The sequence below is a fragment of the Procambarus clarkii genome, chromosome 21, assembly GCF_040958095.1.
Source record: "Procambarus clarkii isolate CNS0578487 chromosome 21, FALCON_Pclarkii_2.0, whole genome shotgun sequence".
Taxonomy (NCBI): domain Eukaryota; kingdom Metazoa; phylum Arthropoda; class Malacostraca; order Decapoda; family Cambaridae; genus Procambarus; species Procambarus clarkii.
Genome location: NC_091170.1, coordinates 33,414,437 through 33,435,365, shown reverse-complemented (window position 1 = coordinate 33,435,365; position 20,929 = coordinate 33,414,437). Strand labels below are relative to the sequence as shown.

General features: G+C 37.5%; 2 protein-coding genes across 3 annotated transcripts; both read right to left on the bottom strand.

The window, feature by feature from the left end:
* Positions 1-1,346: 1,346 nt before the first annotated feature.
* Aduk (Another Drosophila Unc-51-like kinase) lies at positions 1,347-8,738 on the bottom strand. Its single transcript, XM_045746365.2, has 2 exons — positions 7,149-8,738; positions 1,347-6,313 (listed from the first exon to the last, which is right to left on the bottom strand). The coding sequence occupies exons 1-2, from the start codon at positions 8,057-8,059 to the stop codon at positions 5,776-5,778; spliced, it is 1,449 nt and encodes a 482-aa protein (XP_045602321.1). The 5' UTR covers positions 8,060-8,738; the 3' UTR covers positions 1,347-5,775.
* A 3,279-nt stretch (positions 8,739-12,017) lies between these two features.
* On the bottom strand, positions 12,018-18,233 carry LOC123760628 (store-operated calcium entry-associated regulatory factor). Of its 2 annotated transcripts, none has more exons than XM_045746364.2 (4): positions 18,053-18,233; positions 15,094-15,263; positions 14,767-14,923; positions 12,018-14,192 (listed from the first exon to the last, which is right to left on the bottom strand). In XM_045746364.2, the coding sequence occupies exons 2-4, from the start codon at positions 15,242-15,244 to the stop codon at positions 13,496-13,498; spliced, it is 1,005 nt and encodes a 334-aa protein (XP_045602320.2). In that variant the 5' UTR covers positions 15,245-15,263; positions 18,053-18,233; the 3' UTR covers positions 12,018-13,495. The 2 variants fall into 2 exon arrangements, with proteins under 2 accessions (XP_045602320.2, XP_045602319.2); XM_045746363.2 differs by having other exon boundaries at positions 18,011-18,230.
* Positions 18,234-20,929: the final 2,696 nt, after the last annotated feature.

Sequence of the window (20,929 nt, the reverse complement as noted above, 5' to 3'; positions counted from 1 at the left end):
GAAGAAAAGAGTGAAAGAGAGAGAAGAAAAGAGTGAAAGAGAGAGGAGAGAGAGAGAGAGAGAGAGAAGAAGAAGAAGAGAGAGATAGCAAGATGGGAGAGAGAAAGAGAGAAAAGGAGAGATAGAGGAAGAGAGAGAAAGAAAGAAAAAGAGAAGAGAGAGAGAGGCTAATTCAACTTCATGACAAGAGGACACAGATTCAAGCTAAAGAAACAGAGGTGCCAAAAATATTAGAAAGTTTTCTTTTGCAGAATGGTAGACGGTTGGAACAAGTTAAGTGAGAAGATGGTGGAGGCCAAACCGTCAGTACAGTACTGTACTGTAGTTTCAAAGCGTTATGCGACAAAGAGTACTGGGAAGATGGGCCACCACGAGCTTGGCTCTCATCCTGTAACTACACTTAGATAATTTCACTGCCCCCATCCAGTGTCACCCCGCATTTACCACCTACAGTTTACAAACTTACCTCATTTCTCCAGTCAGATTCATTTCTGTTTAGCAAAACCGATTTTTTTCATGTTTTAATCATTTCATCCACTCTAGTATTTTATCATTTATTCCATGTGCCTGTAATTTCCTTGGTAGTACTTCATGTGGTACCTTATGAAAAGCTTCAGCAAAGTCCATGTATCCTACATAATTATTTACTCATGGTCATTAGTTACCAAAATTTATAACTTATACCTTACATCCTTTAACCATTGTTAATTTAAAAATACCCATGATTATTATAATAAAATTTGTGTACTGTATCAAATTCTATTCTGCATTTCATTGAGCCCATAAATATTATTTTTAAATCATAAATTCAAGTTATATTCTAAAGGACTAGTCCTTAAATTCTCTGCAAAATTAATACAGTACTGTATATGACACAATGATAATAATTCTTAGCATTATTGCATAATCATAGCTCATAGTTTCAAGATTTTCCTAAAACCTGTGCATACTCATGCATGCACAGGTATACATGAGTGTATACTCAGTGTAATTATCTGTGCATACTCATGTATGCACAGGTAATTACACTAGCAAATGCCTAGTAAAAAAAAAAAAATATTCCAATAATACACATGCAAACTCTGTAAGCTGACTACAGTACTGTATATTTTTTGCTACTAAAATCTATCTCTGGGTGTAAGGTTCAAACTTTTGGCATGTTGGTTTTTCCCACTGACTCCCAGTATTATGCCTATGTCCTTGTTCAGTTTAGCTCATTTATTATGCACCCCATACCCTTCCTGTAGGCGGTAGTGGAAAAGCTTTCAGAAATGGGTAGCATCGGTAATGTGATTCTGACACTGCAGTGGATCACTCTATCAAAGGAAGCAATCAAATACAATACATTATCTTAAAGATCTTTTATTATTACTGGAAACTAATAATTTTATTTTTTATTTGAATGACAGTCTGTCAACAAAGATAATAGAGTACAGTATGTACAAAATTTTTATGAAATATTGTATAGCATAAGACTGTCTGTTAAGAACACATGCAAACAATATTCAACACATAAAATCAATTAAGGCAACAAATCTAATTACAGTATACATGGTATTTGGAATGAGGTGGTGCAGTGGATATGTACATAGTCAGTCAGATAACACCATTATCTCTAGATAGTTAATGGTTGGGTGATGAATCGGGACCTCGATGAGCCTAACAAAGTTTGTCACTGACAATGGTACACCATTATCATAAACTTAGAAATACTGTGACAAGGGAACAGGACTCTTTAACAATTTATAAAATTAAATAATTAAATGACAAACATGATTAAATCTATAATCATAACAAACAATTTACATATGTAGCCTATGGCTGTAAACAGTACATACATATACTGCATATGATAAAAGGCAGTCATTGAAGCCCAAGCTTTTACAATGAGGAGTTTTAACCATGATACAATATATTGGATGAATCATTATGATATTAATCCTGACTAATTCCTTAAAAGTTCCAACATAATACATACTGAGACAACAGCTTCAAGCTCAAATGGCCATAATTTAGGACAGATTTTGTAATACCCAAAGGGTAATAAACTCTCTAAATCACTTGCCCTCCAAAGCCATAAATGCCAAGACATTGCTTCCGTTCAAAATTCAACATAAAAAAATCTTCAGGAATAATGGGAGGGCCCTTTAATAAGTTGCTGGCTTCCTATCCCCGTTGCCCATTGAGCCCACTAGATATGGTGGCCCTCAGGTAAATTTAGTCATGTAAATGCGCGCACACACATACACACACACACATGAACATTAAAAGGAAAACAAAGAAAAAAAAAGAGGCGATTTGAAATGCAAGACAGCACATTTTACTTTTTTGTATGTTGCTTAGCATGTCAAATTTCTTTCTAATTAAGACATTGATATTGCTGCTATAGAAGTATAGTACAGTAATATCATTTGGTGATTAACAAGAGACCAGAAGTTATGCTGTCTAACTCATATGGTAAAAGGCAAGAACCAAGTTTTCATTACACTAAATGTCTATTGAATTAGCAGTCCATAACAGCAAATTGGTACCCAGGAGTTAGGTAATTATTGTGGGTTACATCCATAAGAAGTTGCCCTGGAGCCAAAATTTGCCTACCAGATTATTTATGTTGCCCACTGTTATATGTGGCCATGAAGAATTTAATATTTTATCTTAAGAAGGTTCATTATATGGGAGGAGGCCACACATAGCCGAAATACCAGCTCATCACCTTTTGACCTGGCCTTGTGAATACCCAAAGTATGGTTGTCCACAGGGATTAGGATTATGGATTAAGTAAAAAGAGGTCAGTAAACTCTTATCTAAGAAACCATTCTTGACCATATGACATGGATGGCTACACCCAACACTTTAATATCATGTCCCACACTGACCTGGGTGCCAGCATCAACACTCGAGAAGCTCAGTGGTTTTTGAGAATTTGTACTCGTGTGCAAATTCAATATTTGTGCTGGGAGTACAAATATGTGCCCTCAGACCATAATGTTTAAGTGAAAATGGGTGAATCTAAGAGGAAGAAAGCAGAATATGGAATATACAACATGGAAGGGATGGGAACTATCATGAGAAAGAGTCAAGCCATTACAACTACCTATATAACACTTGGAAAGGATAAGGATAAGGACATGGGATGGAACATGGAAAGGAATGGAGTCCAACCACTTGGACAGCCAGGGATTGAATGCCAACCATCTAAGTGGGCGGGCACCACTTGGATGGTCAGTGTTCCAAGTGGTGCCCGACTACTTAAATGTAAAGTTGTATCTTCCATATGCAAGCAGAATACGGAAGATACAACATGGAATGAACCCTTAATTAGTTTTTTGTTTACCAATGTGGATGGAAAAGCAGTGTACAGTACTTGATTTGCAACGGAAGTGTGAGAGTACTAAAGAAATACAATGTGAATTGCCATTTAGAAACCAAGCATAACAGTAAATATAAATATTATGCATTTACATTTTTTTATCAACTGTACACCAATCTATGATACATTTTTTGGATGCAAACTTACAAAATTACAGGTAATGTGGAATTAATATACTGTAAGGTAAAAACCATGAATAATTAAGAAAGTTTGTTCATAGTAACATTTAAGTCTGACCGCTGATACTGACTAGTATGCAACTGTGGGTATCAGGTTAATACAGTACTGATACATTGTATTCAAGCATATTCATATTGCTCTACTGTGGTTCTAATTTCATTGTATTAATCTTGTCACTTTTTATAGGAAGTGTACATCCCCCTGGCACAACCTGCCAGAAAAATATAGGTAAGCTTATCTGTAATAACATAGCACAAGTGATGACTCCCTAAAGCTATCATGGTCTAATTTGCTTTCATTCTCTATTTTGATCCTTAAATTTTCTGCTTATTTAACAGCCAAGAGTACATTTCAATTACCCAGCAGCATGACATCAAATCTTTGTAATCCTGATAACTTTCATAAGGCTAAATAAAGTACAGTAGTTATAAAATGAAGCATAATTCAATGGGAAAATATATAAAATCAATTACTAAACTGCTTAACAGTTTATATACAATAACAAAATAAAGTCACACTTAATGGCACAATCTAATGAACATTAACAGAGCTAAATTGGCTTCATAACTAAACATCTCAGGCTACATCTTTTCAGTTATATTATCTATATTAATCTTTAACATGATAATCCAGGTATGTATCACATTGTTATACTGTATATACTTATCAAGGATTTTTCAACCTTATTAATAAGGGGGTAACAAATGATTAAGAATTGAATTTAAATAGATTTTGAAGTTATACAGATAATATGCTGACTAGCTTTGGTTGCTCATGGAAGAAGTGCCAGGGTTATAATATAAATTACTTTAGCATTGTTATATAAGATAGCAGATGACAAGGCAGTTCCCTTTCTAGTGATGGCTTATTTTTTTCTATACGGTACAGCACTTTACTCTCTGCATCTGCCCTTTTTTTCTAACATGCTTCTATATATATGCATGCATCTCCCTTTTACACACTAACTTATATATGCTTACCAAAAGTTATTATAAATTGTATATACCTTCTTGCCTCCAATACAAATAACATCTTCACATTCAATCCTTTCACTGTCTTGATTACAAATTTTAATTTTAAATTATTGTGTATTCCATTCCTTAAATAATCACTATCCTGAGATTGATGTGCAAAATTTGTATTGGAATAAATTTTTTTCACACAAATACAGTATCAGTATACAGTACTATAATCATCTACTACCTCATATAACAATACTATAGTAATTTATATTATTACATGGAATAGGTAGCTAATGCAATTTGCAGAAAACAGTACTGTATTGTAATTTTTTAAATATTTACATGTTTATACAGTATTACACAAACTTCATACAGGCTGTCAACGGCACTTATATGATGAACATAATGTAAGAATAATTACAAATACTTTACAGTATACTGCCTGTAATTTGTAAAAGTTACACAACATAACATTATGTTGTGTTCATGAAGCTGGAGAATTAGCTGCTGATATTAAGGGAAATTTTAAACTTTTAAGACTTCTATGTATTATACACTGAAAATCAAGGAAATTTTTCCCACCAAGTTATAATAAAGGTGATTTTTCAACAGGCGTATATATTTTAATTTTTATTATAAATTAAAAAAAAAAAGGCAATTGGTTAATACAGGTAAACCATTATGAAAATTTTATGACAAACATTTCTGCTAATGCATCTACCCTTTATCACTTGTTTACTTGTTTTGAAATAACAATAAAATAATATCTTGACATGAAACATCTAGTTACAAATTAATACTTTATTATGGTTTATGATCAAGCTAATGTATACAAGGGATAATGAGCATAGGCTATTTTCCTGAGGAAAGTTAATTTTCTGTTTAAACTGCAACAAAAAAATTTCAAAATTAAAATTTTTTAATTTAGTGTATAATCTGATAACATGCATTAAAACCATTATTAGTTGATCAATAAAAATAAGATACAGCAATTACAATACTGTACTCTAATACATTTTTTGTAACTTTTAAAGTGCAAGTACAGTATATAAATTAATAAAAATAATTTGTAATCAACTGTTAAACTTAAAGGCTTAATTAATATTTGGAAAGCATTCTTACCCATTGGTAATAACAAACAGCTATTGTATAGCCTAGAGTATTAGAAACATTATATTTGTTTGAACTAAATGTAAGTGGTAATAAATGGCAAATGGATTTTAGAAGCATTCTTTAAGCTTCTACAATGATAAGCAGAATTTGTCATTGAATAGAACAATTTTTATCATCACCCTCAACAAATATTTCTTCACTAACACTGGCTTGAGGCGAGTCTTTATTAAGCACTTCTTTTAGGAATTCAGCTTGCGACATCCATCGTGTGACTTCTTCTCTAAGTAGGTCTTTCCTCCGTCCTTTTGGCTCACTTTGTAAGAGTTCTAACAACTTACCCAACGCGAGTTGATACTTTTCAAAAGCTATGGCATAGTTTCCTTCGCGTGTATATAACTCTCCTGATGCTGCAATTTCTATAGCACTGTGAATCTGTGGGGTTGTTGCCGTCATCCTCAAAAGTTCTTCACGATTTCCTCTGTACTCCGCATAACCAACAGATTCACGCATCTGGATTGTTGGAATCTTAATATTTTTTAAAGCATCACTTTCATTATTTATGATTTTCTTGAGGTCTTCAGTTCGATTCAAATACTCTGAAATCTTTCGTCGTAGAACAACTCGTTTACTTGCATTGCTCTCTACATGGAGTATTGGGACAAGGTACTGCAGTGCTTGACAATAGTGTCTGAAGATAAACAAAAGTATTAAAATTAAAAAGAAAAATCAGTGGCTTAAGCTTCATTACTAAGTTAACTGCACTTCTATGGCAGAACAATTTAAATGCAATCTTGAATGCTAAAATAGCAGTAACAAATAATTACAAAACTCTTAGGGTAATGACTTTGGCATAAAACAATCAGGAATCAATTACTGTACTGTATTTATTAAAATATCAAAATGGTACAGACTGCTCCAAGGTGCAAGTGCACCACACACACTATGATAAACGTTTAGGTATGGCAATGTATATACAAAGTGTATGAAAATTGGAGGAGGATTGGCTTTTATACCTATACTGTACAACTTCCATAAACTTGTTTAACTTTAACCCTTGAAGAATACAAGCTTCACAAGCACATATTTAAGTTTTACTGTACATTGTAGATGACAAAATAACACACATACTGTATAAAATACCACTGAAGAATTTCTTCTGAAGTTTAATTTCTGATACATAAACCAAATACTATACATATGTACAGTATTTATGTACACTATACTGTATGCTAAAAAAAAAATAACTGCAGGTCTCACAGTGTATTGAAATATAATGAATTAACATGCAGGCGATGAGTCACAATAACGTGGTTGAAGTATGTTGACCAGACCACACACTAGAAGTTGAAGGGACGACGACGTTTCGGTCCGTCCTGGACCATTCTCAAGTCGATTGTGAATTAACACTATTGACTTTTACTGATAGTGAAAAATAATAAATTATTTAAATTAGAAGATGTGTAAGTGAATTTCAAACCTGATTTAAATATTTTAATGCAAAAGGTAATTACATACATACATACCTAAAAGCTTGTTCATACTCCTGACATTCATCAAAATTTACTGCCATGGTGAGAAGATCAGTAGCCTTTGTCATATTTTCTGGACATGGTTTGTGTTCCAGATCAACAAAAGAATGAGAAAAGAATCTTTCAAAGTCAATTCTTTTGCTCACATCCCGCTCCAAGCAACTTTGTAATAGATTTCGGCACTCCTGAGAAATATTGGTTCCATAGGGCACATCAATAGGTTTGTCCTTTTTAATTTTTTCAATTAATTCATCCATTGTTTTAGAAGAATATGGTGCTTTTCCAAAGAGACATTCATACAGTATGACACCCACTGACCAGATATCCACTTTGGCATCATATTGCCTTTTGAGAACTATCTCGGGTGCCATGTAGAGTGGACTTCCTTTGATGGTGCAGTTAGTGTCATCTTCTGGCATGTGCTGAGCAAGTCCAAAATCTCCAATTTTAAGGACGGGATTATTTCTAGAAGTTAATAGAATATTTGAAGGTTTCAGATCAAAGTGGCTGACCTTTTTCTCTCTCATATACTTGAGAGCTGAAGCTAACTGCTGGAGAAACCTCTGGCATACAGTTTCAGACAGTCGCCTGCGAGACTTCACAAAATTTGAAAGATCTCCACCACTGCAGTATTCCATTATGATATATATAAATCTGTCATCCCAAATAAAGTCTTTCATTTCTACAATATGTTCATGTTTTAGCTCTTTCAGTATCTTAATTTCAGATATTAAGTTGTCAAGTGCTGTCTTTGACAGGTTTGACTTAAGGACACATTTTATAGCGGCCACCTCTCTTGTTTTTCCTTTCTTAAATGCTTTATACACATCAGCAAAGCTCCCAGAGCCAATTTTTTCAGCAAATATGTATTCTGGCACTTTAGGGGTACTTGTGGAGACAGCCATGACAGTATTACACCCTATATGAATTGGTTTACATGAAGCCTGAGAAATAGCTGCTTCTTTTCTTGATTTCTATACCTAGCTTTTGAAGGCCTTGTTGCTCATCCTCTTCGATGACAGGTTCAGTTCCCACGAAATGTGATGGTGGTGGTTGGCAATTTAAGAGCTACAACAAATTAGACTTTAAATTTCTTGAATAACGTCCGTGAATGTTGACGTAAATCAATGCCTTTCAAAGGAAAAATACGTGCTCGCGGCTGAAAATTTCAGAAGCTGCTCCTGCATGACAGCAACCTAACACCGTGTTTACCTCAGACAGTGTAGCCAACATCCTCGCTCAACAGTAGCGCACACTCGCTCGCCCCTTATTACATAATTCGCAGTCTCCGTGGTGTAGTGGTAAGACACTCGCCTGGCGTTCCGCGAGCGCTATGTCATGGGTTCGTATCCTGGCCGGGGAGGATTTACTGGGCGCAAATCCTTAACTGTAGCCTCTGTTTAACGCAACAGTAAAATGTGTACTTGGATGAAAAAACGATTCTTCGCGGCAGGGGATCGTATTCCAGGGATCATAGGATTAAGGACTTGCCCGAAACGCTACGCGTACTAGTGGCTGTACAAGAATGTAACAACTCTTGTATATATCTCAAAAAAAAAAAAAAAAAAAAAAAAAATTAAAATTTGCTTTCTGGGCCAAATCAAAATGTAAATCAGAAGAAATCGTTCTCCAATAAATTAAATGTTAAGCTAACTACAATTCTGTGACAATTATATAGGCAATTGCTTCGATTCACTGCAAAAATTTTAATATCCCTAAACATGCTAAACATAAACCCTAATAAATCAAATATGTATTCGGGTAAAGTACATACATACTAGGTGAGTTAACAAACATAATGTTGGATTTATAGATAGAGCTAGTACATACAATGCCTAAAGCCACTATTACGCACAGCGTTTCGGGCAAGGTTTAGTTAGTTTAGTTCATTTATTATGCACCCCATACCCATCTTGTGGGCGGTAGTGGAAAGGGTTACAGAGGCACATAATGGGCTCAGGGACGGAACCCCACAATTCGGGCAAGGTGCGAAAAAAAACTTAAGACTAGAACTTAATACTAATTGAAATCAAAGCATATATTGAGTTGAAAAAAAGGCGATATGTGCGCCAAACGTCGTAACAATCCTGACTGTTGAATTGGAATGCCAAACGGCAGTATCAAAATCCAAGATCTCTTCCTTCTGCTTGGCCTTGAAGGAAGCCGGCCTCGTGTGAAAGAGTGCTATGACGAACTCTGTCAGGAACCCGTAGGTGCGGGACCGGGACGTCCACCTCCTGGGGCTCGTGCGGTGCTCTGCTTCAGGAGACTGTGGTCGTTCTTGCCCTTGATGGGATGGTTCTTTTCCGGCCCCGACCACGGCGGCCTCCGGGTATGGAGTCCCTGTGCCTTCTTTCTTAAATGATGATCATCCATCTTTCGCCTGAATCTTTTGTTGTGCCTTTTTTGACCAACCTTGAGGTCAACTCTGAAGCTCGCAGTTCCTGCGACGGCGCTGGAACCAATCGTATTGGCGTTTGCCTTTCCACTGGAGATTTTCGGCGCCTTGGAGAGGGGTGGGGGGACATGCTGCTTGGGTAACAGCGTTTCTGTATCAACCTACCCTGACTTTGCACCCTGGAGAGGCCTCCATAGCGCAACTTCATAGAGACTGATTGATGCCTACTACTACTATACTTTCCATCGCATGTATAACGAGGCCTCATTCAGCCTGTAAGGAAGGGTGGAAGCACAGGCCGGGGATACCAGAAGAACATACCCTTGGCTTCAGAATTCAGACAGTATAGGAGCGAGAGGAGGAAGGGAGTTGGTGGAGGTGTTGAGTTTAAGGCTTGTTAACTGTTGTGGAACTGAGGAAGGGGAGAAGAGTTTGGTAGAAGAGTGCAACTCATCGCATAAGTCATGTCAGAAAAGGAGGAAAGACGTTAGACACAGGGTGTCTTACCTCGGGGAAAGATATACAGGGTATTATGATCTCTGTTTAAAGGTGAGGATAACTTATTCAAAAATATAGTGCATGTGTGAGCAAGGGAAAGGGAATCACTGCAGTTGATTCAGTAATCATAGGGATAGCAACAATTGACCTAGAATGGTCAGGAATCATCACACAAGGTGCAAAAAGAACACCCAATTGCTACCACACTTTGACGTTCCATGCCCATTTCCAGTACCCGCTGCAAAAGTATGGAGCAGGCACATTCCTGAACAGAGCATCTGGCACCAGCAAGAATTACCATAGACCGGATCGACTATCGAAAGTGATCCTAACATCTCGAGGGATCGATGACAACCACGAGATGTGGCCGAATGAAGTATCAATCTGGAGGATACATTACTCTCAAAACCTTGGGTTTCAAGGATTTAATAAACATTTTCATATTTTACGAGCTATCCATGCCCGTGCCACCTCTTGAGTGGCTTAATCTTCATCAATTTTCGCGTTAGTCTTAAAAGGCCCGTGTTCCCAATCGCAACATGGGACGGAAGAATGACTACCGATATTGACATTTAACACTTTTGAAAACTAACTGGAATCTCACCAATGCAGGACAGAGCAGCTAGGTAAGTAATTATCATAAGGCACCAAGCTGGGAAGGGTATGTAGCAAGCAGCTAGGTCGTCTGCTACCTTCTTAGAAGGGGCTTCAATGGTGCGTGTGACAGCCCAGATGGGATTAAAGGTAACACTGACATCAGTCAACAAGGTGTCTGCAAATCACAGCAGGTAAGGTCATCATAAGATAAATATATAGGACACATAGTGGGGACAAACAGATCATAGAACAATGATGACTAAACCACACACTAGAAGATGAAGCAAGTAATTATCAAAAGAAGGCACCAAACCGGGAAGGCTATGTAGCACCATCAAATATGCGGAATAATCAGAGCGCTAAATATCACCAAGGATGCCAGTACGAGAACAGAAACGCACATGGCGAACAATATGAAAAGTATCCGATTCACCAATAATTCTATCAAGGGACATGTGACCACGAGGGACGGTCGGAAAGCAAGACAGATGCTCGTCCTGGAAGGCAGGACATTCAACAAGGATACGCACGACAGTAAGAGGGAACCAGAAGATGAAGTGACGATGTTTCGGTCCATTATCAAGTAGATTGTGGTAATGAACTTTTCAAGTCACAATCGACTTGATAATAGTTCAGGACGGACCGAAACGTCGTCTCTTCATCTTCTGGTGTGTGGTTTGGTCATCATATCTTTAGTCACGTTATTGTGACTCACCATCTGCAAGTCATGGTAAATAGTAGCAGCCGAAGGAAATGAAACTGTTCAATAGTGAGGATGGCACCATGGTCCCCACATTAGAGAGGGGTGGCAAAATGCAGTTGTAACAACCATAGACGTTGTTATTCCAAGAGACGAGGTAGTCATCATTTTTTTTTTTTTTGGGGGGGGGGGGTTCCACATGCATTCTGTTTAATAAAGTTTGGACCCTAAAGCCAAAGGATGCCACCTACAAGGACAGCAAGGGAGGCAGAGAATGGGTACATTGTCCCCCCACTTTTCAACAATGGAGTCCTACTACATCAAATAGTCTCAAATGCTACTGCAGACCTCTTTCACCCTCGTCCCAGCCCAGACATCGAAATGTACCTCCAAGATTGACCTCTCTGGCAGGTGGTTTGATTACATGAATGGGTACCCTACACTGTTCCTTCACTCATTCAATACCCTCAGAGGGGATAGAGGCAACTCCGAGTGAGCCCCCTTGGTTATAGATGAAAAAGTCTTGCCTGAAGATACAGCAGATTAATGAAAGTTTGAATACAAATTATCACCAATACACTTCATAACAATGGACACTTTAAAGCTTCCCTAAATAGAAACAGGTTTATATATACAGTACTGTTTTCATAGGAGGAATGAAACAAATTGCTCACGACAAAGCTCTTTATTTAATAATCCTTCAAAGTTCTAACTTTTCCTCACTACCAAACAGTGAATCTACAGTACAATTCCTCATTACACAAGTACAAAAATGATAAAAAAAAATTATATTATGTTGATCACGTAAATAACAGAGAAAGGGCAATGTAAAATTTTACTGCTTAGTCCATATGAAGTACTCTAGTATATACTGCAGTAATGACAAATACACAATTTTTATGTAAATCCAAATACCTCTATTCACACAAAAAATAAACAATAAAATAAAAGCCATACAGTTAAAATATGATTATTACATTGTTCTTTACAACTGTCCTTAACAATGCAAACAAGTCCCGTATTAAATTCCAGCACAGTACTAAACTCCAGTGTACTTTACCTTTTTTTAGACAAATTTTTAACAACCATTCACAAATCTTTAAAATAATCAATAAATTACATTAGGATATGCAAAACTGGAAGGATGACACTAACAGTTTCAACAAAACCTTACTACTATGTCCATTTAGTAATATTTTAAATAGAGCTCCTTTGTAATTTTACTATATTTTAGAAACAAAATAAATAAGTAAGTAATTATCAAAAGAAGGCACCAAACCGGGAAGGCTATGTAGCACCATCAAATGTGCGGAATAATCAGAGGGCGCTAAGTATCACCAAAGATGCCAATACGAGAACAAAAACGCATAAGGCGACCGATATCGAAAGTATCCGAGTTACCAAGAATTCTATTGAACAAAATAAATAAATGTCTGCACCAGAGTACAAATATTGATATGAGAAACTTGTAAAACCACAGCATGTACAACTATAATAAAAGCTGGATGATTCAAGGCATTATCTACTCGATGAGAGCAATGAATACTGTACAGAAATTACAAAGTGATAAATACTTTACATTTATGCACAATGGATTCAACTAAAAATGTAATTTAGTATTCAAGAGTCACTTACTAATTTACATTATGTATTTTGTGTTTAATAACCACTATGTACACAATTAAAAATAAAAAAAAAACTGAACACATGTACATAGGCCAAAAATATAATGTACATCTATACAGTATAGCATTTAAACCTGTTTCTGGCAGAGTCTTGTAGCCAGAGGTAATTGCTGGCTACTGGTGCACCATAATTTTATTGTATAGCATGCAATTAAAAAACTACATTTTCTTCTATATATCAAGTCGTGATCTCACCATTATATACCTTGGGTTTTTGCTAACTTCATTACAACCATATTGATTTATTATAACCAATATTACAGCATTTTCATAAAGACCAAGCAGTAGCTAAAATTGCCAAATGATGACAACCAAATTAGCCCAGGGATCAACATATGATTAACCTTTAAAATGGTTAAATATCATATGGTCACAGTTACTCAAATCATTTGCACCCTTTTCATGATTAAAAACAACTACAGCTCAATGAAATCACACCCATGTTTAAGTCACAATCATATTTCTATCGCCTACTAGTACCACCAAAACCTGATGCTCCACGAGTTCCTGTAGAGCCACCACCACCACCACTATGATGGCTACTAGAGAAGCCTCCTCCATGGCTTCCCCAACCTGATGACCAAGGCCTTTGTTGTCTATAACCTCCATTGTTGCCTCTGGCACCAAACATGTATCCAAGTAAGCCACCAGTAGCAGCACCCGTCCAGAAACCTCCAGCACCACCACTACCTGTTGCAGCTCCAGATGTGCGGTTCCTGCAAGAAGCATCATCTCTGTAGCCTGGAGGAGGTGGGGCTGAAGGTGCAGTTCCACCAGAACCAAACCACCCATATCCACCACCACCACCACCACCACCACCTGCTGGGTAATCATCATTTGTGTTACTGTAGGCATCCTGGCCAATGTTCCGTGAAGATCGGAAACAAGATACATAGAAAGCCCAACACATAAGAGCAAATGCAATTAGTACAATAATATTAGCAAAGATGGTTGAATATGATGATTTTTCAGTTCCATAGGCTTGATGAGAGTTTCCATATCCTGTATTTTGGTCACCATAATAATTGTGATAACCCTGCTTCTGATTGAGGCCTTCCTTGGTGTAGTCTATTGAATATCTCAGGCCACATGATCCTTTCAAGATAAAGGGGTCATCTTTGTGACTGTAACCCTCACACGAGACCTCAATTTCACCAAACCTGTTTAAGAAAATAATATTAATTAAGGTCCTAGAATAATCTAATTATCAGTAACAAATTCAACAGCTACACGAATGGAAAAACCAAGTAGCTTAATACTGTATTCAATAAATAAGAATATTTATTTATAGAGAATGTCCACTGCCCTTCATCTTTTATGAAGAGGTAGACTTGCATACATTATTATTACTGCTGTTTTCTTACCATCTGGAGATCTCTTTAGCATTATAGTGCATCAATTTACTCCATTTATTCTTGCCTTTTTAATCATCCTCCCTAATTTTCCATACAGTATTTTCATGCTTTGCAAAATTTCTCTTTGATAATCTGAAAAATCGTTACACTTGTATTTTTTTCCTTAACTAGTGCTATTCTGAATAATTGCAAGGTCAGTTTAAACAAATACACACACATTTGACCAAATTACTTGCTATAGACATTGCATTAAACACATGCCAGTTTTTTTTAATCTCAAAAACTGTAATTTTCATAAGATATATGTATACTCAAATGCAACCATGGCATTTAAATAGACTGCAATTATGTTTTTATTTCCAAAAAGACAGTAACTTGCCTGAATGCATTGTCCATGTCAGTCTTGCACTCCCACTGTACATCAAGTCCATCCCATCCCCGGTTGTAACATTGCACCACACGGGGATGGAAGGCATCACATGGTGCAGTACCTCCTTTGACACACATTAACTGTGGAACTGGTGAGGAGCGCTTTCCTGCATTATAAAAAATATTTACATTTTATAGTACTGTATAATAATTTGTACTTCAAAAATCCACCATAGTTCAAAACTATAAAATAATTTTGTAAGAACATTTTTTCCAGCAATGTAAAATATACAAAAAATATATAATTGCAGTAACATTAGAATTGAGAGAGACCAACCTTTAGTCATCTTGCCATTATATAATGTGAGTACCTCTACATCTTTTAACAAAATACTTTCATCACTGCTACCCCAAGCAGCTGTTGCAGGCACTGTGCATAACACTATGAAGAATAGTCCTAAAGCTACCAACATTCTTTTCTCAGCCATTGTACGTGTGCAGTCAGAGCTGAAAACAAAAAATAAAATTAGATATCGTTTCTCATTAAATTGTGCAGTGGCAGATAAGAGGTTACAAGATGATCAGGATTTACTTATACTGTAACTGTTTTTGGTAACACAGAATGATGACTAAATATATATTAATGTAACTTTGTTACAGAGGTTGGTGATGAATAATATGTAAAAGTTTTGGCAGGATAAGCATAATGTGCTACTGTTGAATGCAGGTAGCAGTAGAGCTGGCAACGTCTTATTAGGCTATTCATCTATATCCAGTGTCATTCTTGACCACCAATGGAGTGAGACATGATGTTATGATTTTGGCAGCTTGTATTCCTGTTTACCCAACCTCATTCAAGGGCCATGTTGCTTGTAAACTAGCTGATGGAAAGCATGCCTGGTATCTGTTGCATGTCATTAGTATGTCGTGGAATTCCTAGGAATATACTGAAGAAGTCATTAGTGTTCTGCAAGATTCCTGGAAAAGTGGAATTCTTGGAGGATAATTTAAATAGCTGCTTTTTTATCTCTAATGTAGTTTACTACAAAATTAATAAATCTGAAAAGTGAAGAGTAATGAAACTAGGTAAAGGGCGGAGGAGGCTGGACATGAGGTATCAAATGGGAAAAAATCCTTCAGGAATCGGGTCTAGAAAAAGAGCTAGGAGTCAATATCATACTGACCTGTCTCTTGGAGCCAACATCGAAAAAATACCTTCAGCAGCATATACTAGGTTAGCCAAAATAGGAACCGCCTTTAGAAATTTGTGTAATAATTCAGAACCTTTGTATATCACGTCAGACCAATCCTTCAGTATGCCGTGGAGCCATATCCAGTCAGGCACAAGACGGTTAAAAAAAAAAAAAAAAAAAGGCATGCCATCAGACTAGTCCCAGGACCGAGAGGTATGAGTTACAAGGAAAGACTACAGGAATTAAATCTGATGTCACTGGAAGACTAAGAGTTAGGGATTACCTCAGACAAGATTCAAGAGAATTTATAGAAAAGACAAAGCTAGATTATTTAGCATAGGAGGTACAGTACTCTACTTGCACAAGGGAGGACAAGTGGAAACCAAGTACAGTACCCAAATGAACTACATACAATAAAAACAAAAATTTAAGTGTCACAGTACTCAAATGGAATGCACTAAGAATGAGGTAGTGGAGGCAGGCTCTATACACAGTTTCGAATGTAGATATGGAGCTCAATTTTTTGTTGGTCTTTGAGCCCTTTGCACTAAGTAGCTACTTTTTTATTTTTTCAAGATTGTTGGGGGTCTTCAGAAATATAATGTCAATCAATTTTTGTATTTTCAGTAAATTTGCATTGTGTATGCCTTATTTTCTTTATTAAAACTGATTGCGTATGAATGAATACATGCTAAATGATAGGTGTAATTGAATATTTCTTAACAGCAGATGCATGTTTAAGTTGGTGAAGCCAGAGTTGCCAACTGTCAAGTGCACAATGATACACTTATATTTATCTTGACCCATTAATATTTGCCATCAATGTCATATTTCATGTATTTTTTCCATGTTAATGAACTTTGACTAATTTGGAAATTTCTAGGTAATTTACAGTAATTTTACTGTATTTTGGGTAGACTGGAATTCTTCAATTGATCAAGTTTAAAATAGTGAATTATTAGGAGCAAGTTAAACAGAAGCCAAATATACATTCACCAATGTGATTTAAATGCTATGTGAATTAGTAGCTTTATATAAATTATCTTGTGTACTTCTCAAGATTGCTATTATAAAAGCAATCATGTTTCAAATGTATTTAATATCTGCTAAAGTAGAAAACCTAACTATGCATTTATCATCATTGAAAGAGACAGAGAAACAGAATATACAATGAACATTTATTAATGCATGCTAATTCTGACTATTAAGTTAAAGAAACTTGCAAAAGCACTAGTTTTAAGCCTTACCATATTAAATTAAACTTTCATATCCTAATTATTTTTACATTATTCCTGAAACACTATGTACTGTACTAGGTAAACTACATTAAGTTTGGGGCTTTATGTACTGTACTTTTCATTCCTATGAATTCTTCACTCTTCGTGTATCACATGTATGTACTCTTGCATAAATAATAATAATATTGAAGCATGAACTCTAAAAGAACTCGAGTTACTGACACTTAATAGCCAGAAAGCACATCTTAAAAGAGTTGTGATATGTATGGAATTGAGAACTATATGTACGGGCAGCACAAGACAATAATTATAATAATTCATTGTGTCGGGGGACAGGAGTTCTTGATTGTGCATCGAGAACGAACCTGACTGTACTACCGGGACCCTAAACATGTGTAAACAGTCTATACACATCCACTAGAGTGTGATATTGTAATTGCTAGAATTAGGCTGGGAAATTGATATATATGGCAGGTGGCTGCTGGTAATGAATCCCCCCAATGGTGAATATTCCAATTGTAAACTATGTGAACAAGAGCTATGACATGATCTCCAACACTATCTGTGATTGCCCTGTTAATAGTGATTTCAGACCAAATGGTATGAAGTACTTTGAGCTGTGTAACTACTTCATACACTCACGAATATTGGAAGATATTCTTGTGCTGTAACCGTGTGTGCTAGTACAGACTAATAGATCAACCTCTCATTTCATGTTCTCCTCCCCCCAATGCCATCAGCAGCACATTGCTGTGTATACCCAAGCTTGTTAATAAATAATAATAATAATAAAAACTTATGGTGCGAGGATTTTTCAGTTTACCTGATATATTGTCACCTTCTGAAGCACCGTCTTTACACTAACCCTCAACTTGATATCCTGGCCACCGGTATTTCAATGATGTTTTAGCGTAATCTTCAAGTAATCACAAGTTATCCAGCGCCCCTCAACCACAATGATCACAGGAGACTATAGTTCATACCAAGAAATCGAGTCAGCTGATGCAAACGACAACAAACTGACGTCACATTGACGTACTGAAACTAGTCGACCTCTGATTGGCTGTTGATGGGTGACTTCCAAAAATCCAGAGGATTCTCCTTAGACTTTATATAGACCTAAATTCAAATTCAAATATTTTTTTTTTATTCAGGTAAAGTACATACATACAAGGTGAGATACAAAACGTTGATAGAATTATAGATAGAGCTAGTAAATACAAAAAAGAAGAAAACTGCAATATGTAGGGGAATACAGAGAGGTATTCCATCAGAGGGACATGACCAGGGACGAGATAATGTACTCAGCAGTTGTAAAAAAAAAAAAAACGCAGGGGAGGGAAGGGAGCCAGGGAACCTCAGCCTCCAACCCGGCAATTGCAGAGGGGAGTGGAGAATCCCATACCAGTAATTCATGAACCCCAGAGGGGACTGCAACACCCCCACCTGCCACCACATAGGATCCTTCCCCCACACAATGCTCACCATACCACCCAAATCCTCCCTCCTCCCTCACCCCAAGCACCCCCTCCCCCCTGCCTCTCCATTCCCTGGTCTTCTTCCTGCCCCAAGGCAGACCCAGGAAAGATCTAGGCCTGTCATCCCCCACCCCACTTCTTCCCAAACCCTTGGTAACTACCCCACAGGAGGACAAGCTTTCACCCAAAGCACCCCCTACCTCCTTTCTCTGAACACCCCCGGTCCCCCCACCCTTTGGACTTCTTCCTGTCCCAAGCAGGCCCAGGCAAGATCTAAGCTCTCCATCCCCCCACCCCACCTCCCTCCAAACCTCTAGTAACAGGAGGATGAGCCAACCCAAGTAGCCCTGCCCATGAAACGGCTTCCTACACCAGTGGGAAGTGTGTGTGTGTAATAATAGATATAGGAAAGTGAGCTTCATGGTAATGTCCTCAAACATCGATGGAATTACTAACAAAGCAAGTGAACTGACCGAAAGGTCGCAGGAAGAAAACCCAGATGTAATAAGACTCGGAAACAAAATTGTCAGGCGTCATAACAAATGCAGTGTTTCCACAGGACTACTATATAGTAAGGAAACAGAGGAAAGGGAGAGGAGTGGCCCAAAGTTCTCATAGGAGCTTGAGGTGTGCTGATGAGAACCTCTTTGCTCCTTCGTTTCTGACTGGATGACAAGGAAAACCATGGGCAAGTTGTCAAGCCAGTCGTTGGTGTGTGTTGCTAGTGTGACTGAACCTTAAGCAGAGCCTTAAGCTGGCGGCGGAACTGTTCACCATGTCACTGATATGGTCATACTGACATAGGGATTTCTTTTGGTAATAACTTGCTAGACTGTGCTGTGTGAAGCAGGTACTGCCATGGTGATCGTGCAAAGCAGGAGCTATAGTGATAGCCTTGTGAGGTGGATCGTGAGGCAGGTAGGTGTGGTGGTAACTGTGTGAGGCAGGTGCTGGCGGGTAGGTGTGGTGGTAGCTATGTGAGGCAGGTGCTGGCGGGTAGGTGTGGTGGTAGCTGTGTGAGGCAGGTGCTGGCGGGTAGGTGTGGTGGTAGCCGTGTGAGGCAGGTGCTGGCGGGTAGGTGTGGTGGACATATTAGGCGAGGAAGGAGGAGTAGGACCATCACGCCACAAGGTCGACACCTGGCTTCAACTAAACCAATCAACAAATGGATTTAGTCTTGTTCTTTCCTTATCTTGCAGAGACTATGTCGTTATAACCACAATACATTATGTAGATTTAACACTTTATATTAATAAGTGAAAATAATAAATATATAATAATTAAAACAGTTTTAGGCAGAACAACAAAAACGCCCACAGGCATCTCCCGGGGTTCGTATCCCGTTAATCGTTGATGCCGTGGTGAGCCGATCATATACCGTGAACATCATTTATTCATATATCACTCAAAAACAAATGTATATGGAGATAAAGAAATTTTCCTTACGAGAAAATAATATATATTTTTATTTATTATTATTTGTAACGAGAATACTGTACATATTTCCCAACCACTATCTTGACAGCGAGTTCAAAATATTCGCTATCCGATGTATTCATGAGATAAGAGGGCGGTGGGAGGGTTCTCTCTCGGCGATGGGCAGCCCAATTCAATTTCTTTCTTTATTATGCACCCCATACCCATCCCGTGGGCGGTGGTGTAAAGGATTACAGAGGCACATAATCGGTTCAGGAACTGAACCCTCTAGTTCGTTTAGCTAAGCAAATAATAATTTTTACGCTAGTTACAAAATTATTAATGTTATATATACATGTACACACTCTCATACATACATGTGCATATATATATATACGTATACATATATACATACACATACATATCTAATCCCCCACACAAATACACACATCAATAATCTTTTGTGCAGCCCGTTCTCTTGATTTGTCACATCGTACACAATGTAAAGTGCTAAATTAACCAACTTTTGGACTAACAATCTCCCCATTCCAAAATCGCGTACCCAAGCTAAAAATCATCCTTAGGCATCAAGGCTAAGTCTTCCAGTTTAGTTTAGTTCATTTATTATGCACCCCATACCCATCTTGTGGGCGGTTGTTGAAGGAACGTTCCGAGTAGCTAAATCTAAAACAACAACTGTCTCCTCCAAAGTTACAGCCCCGCTTCTGTGCCGGGTAAGTCCACAACGGGCTCACCATAGCCCGTGCTACTTGCCCGGCTCCTGTGCCAGATAGGTCCACTACGGGCTCACCATACCCCGTGGTACTTGCCCCGCTCCTGTGCCAAGT

Coding starts and splice junctions, on each gene's coding strand:
- Aduk (XM_045746365.2), bottom strand. CDS start 8,059: ATGGCTGTCTCCACAAGTACCCCTAAAGTGCCAGAATACATATTTGCT. Junction 6,314..7,148: donor GAGTATGAACAAGCTTTTAG/GTATGTATGTAT, acceptor GTTTATCTTCAG/ACACTATTGTCAAGCACTGC.
- LOC123760628 (XM_045746364.2), bottom strand. CDS start 15,244: ATGGCTGAGAAAAGAATGTTGGTAGCTTTAGGACTATTCTTCATAGTG. Junction 14,924..15,093: donor TAATGGCAAGATGACTAAAG/GTTGGTCTCTCT, acceptor TTTATAATGCAG/GAAAGCGCTCCTCACCAGTT. Junction 14,193..14,766: donor GACATGGACAATGCATTCAG/GCAAGTTACTGT, acceptor TTTCTTAAACAG/GTTTGGTGAAATTGAGGTCT.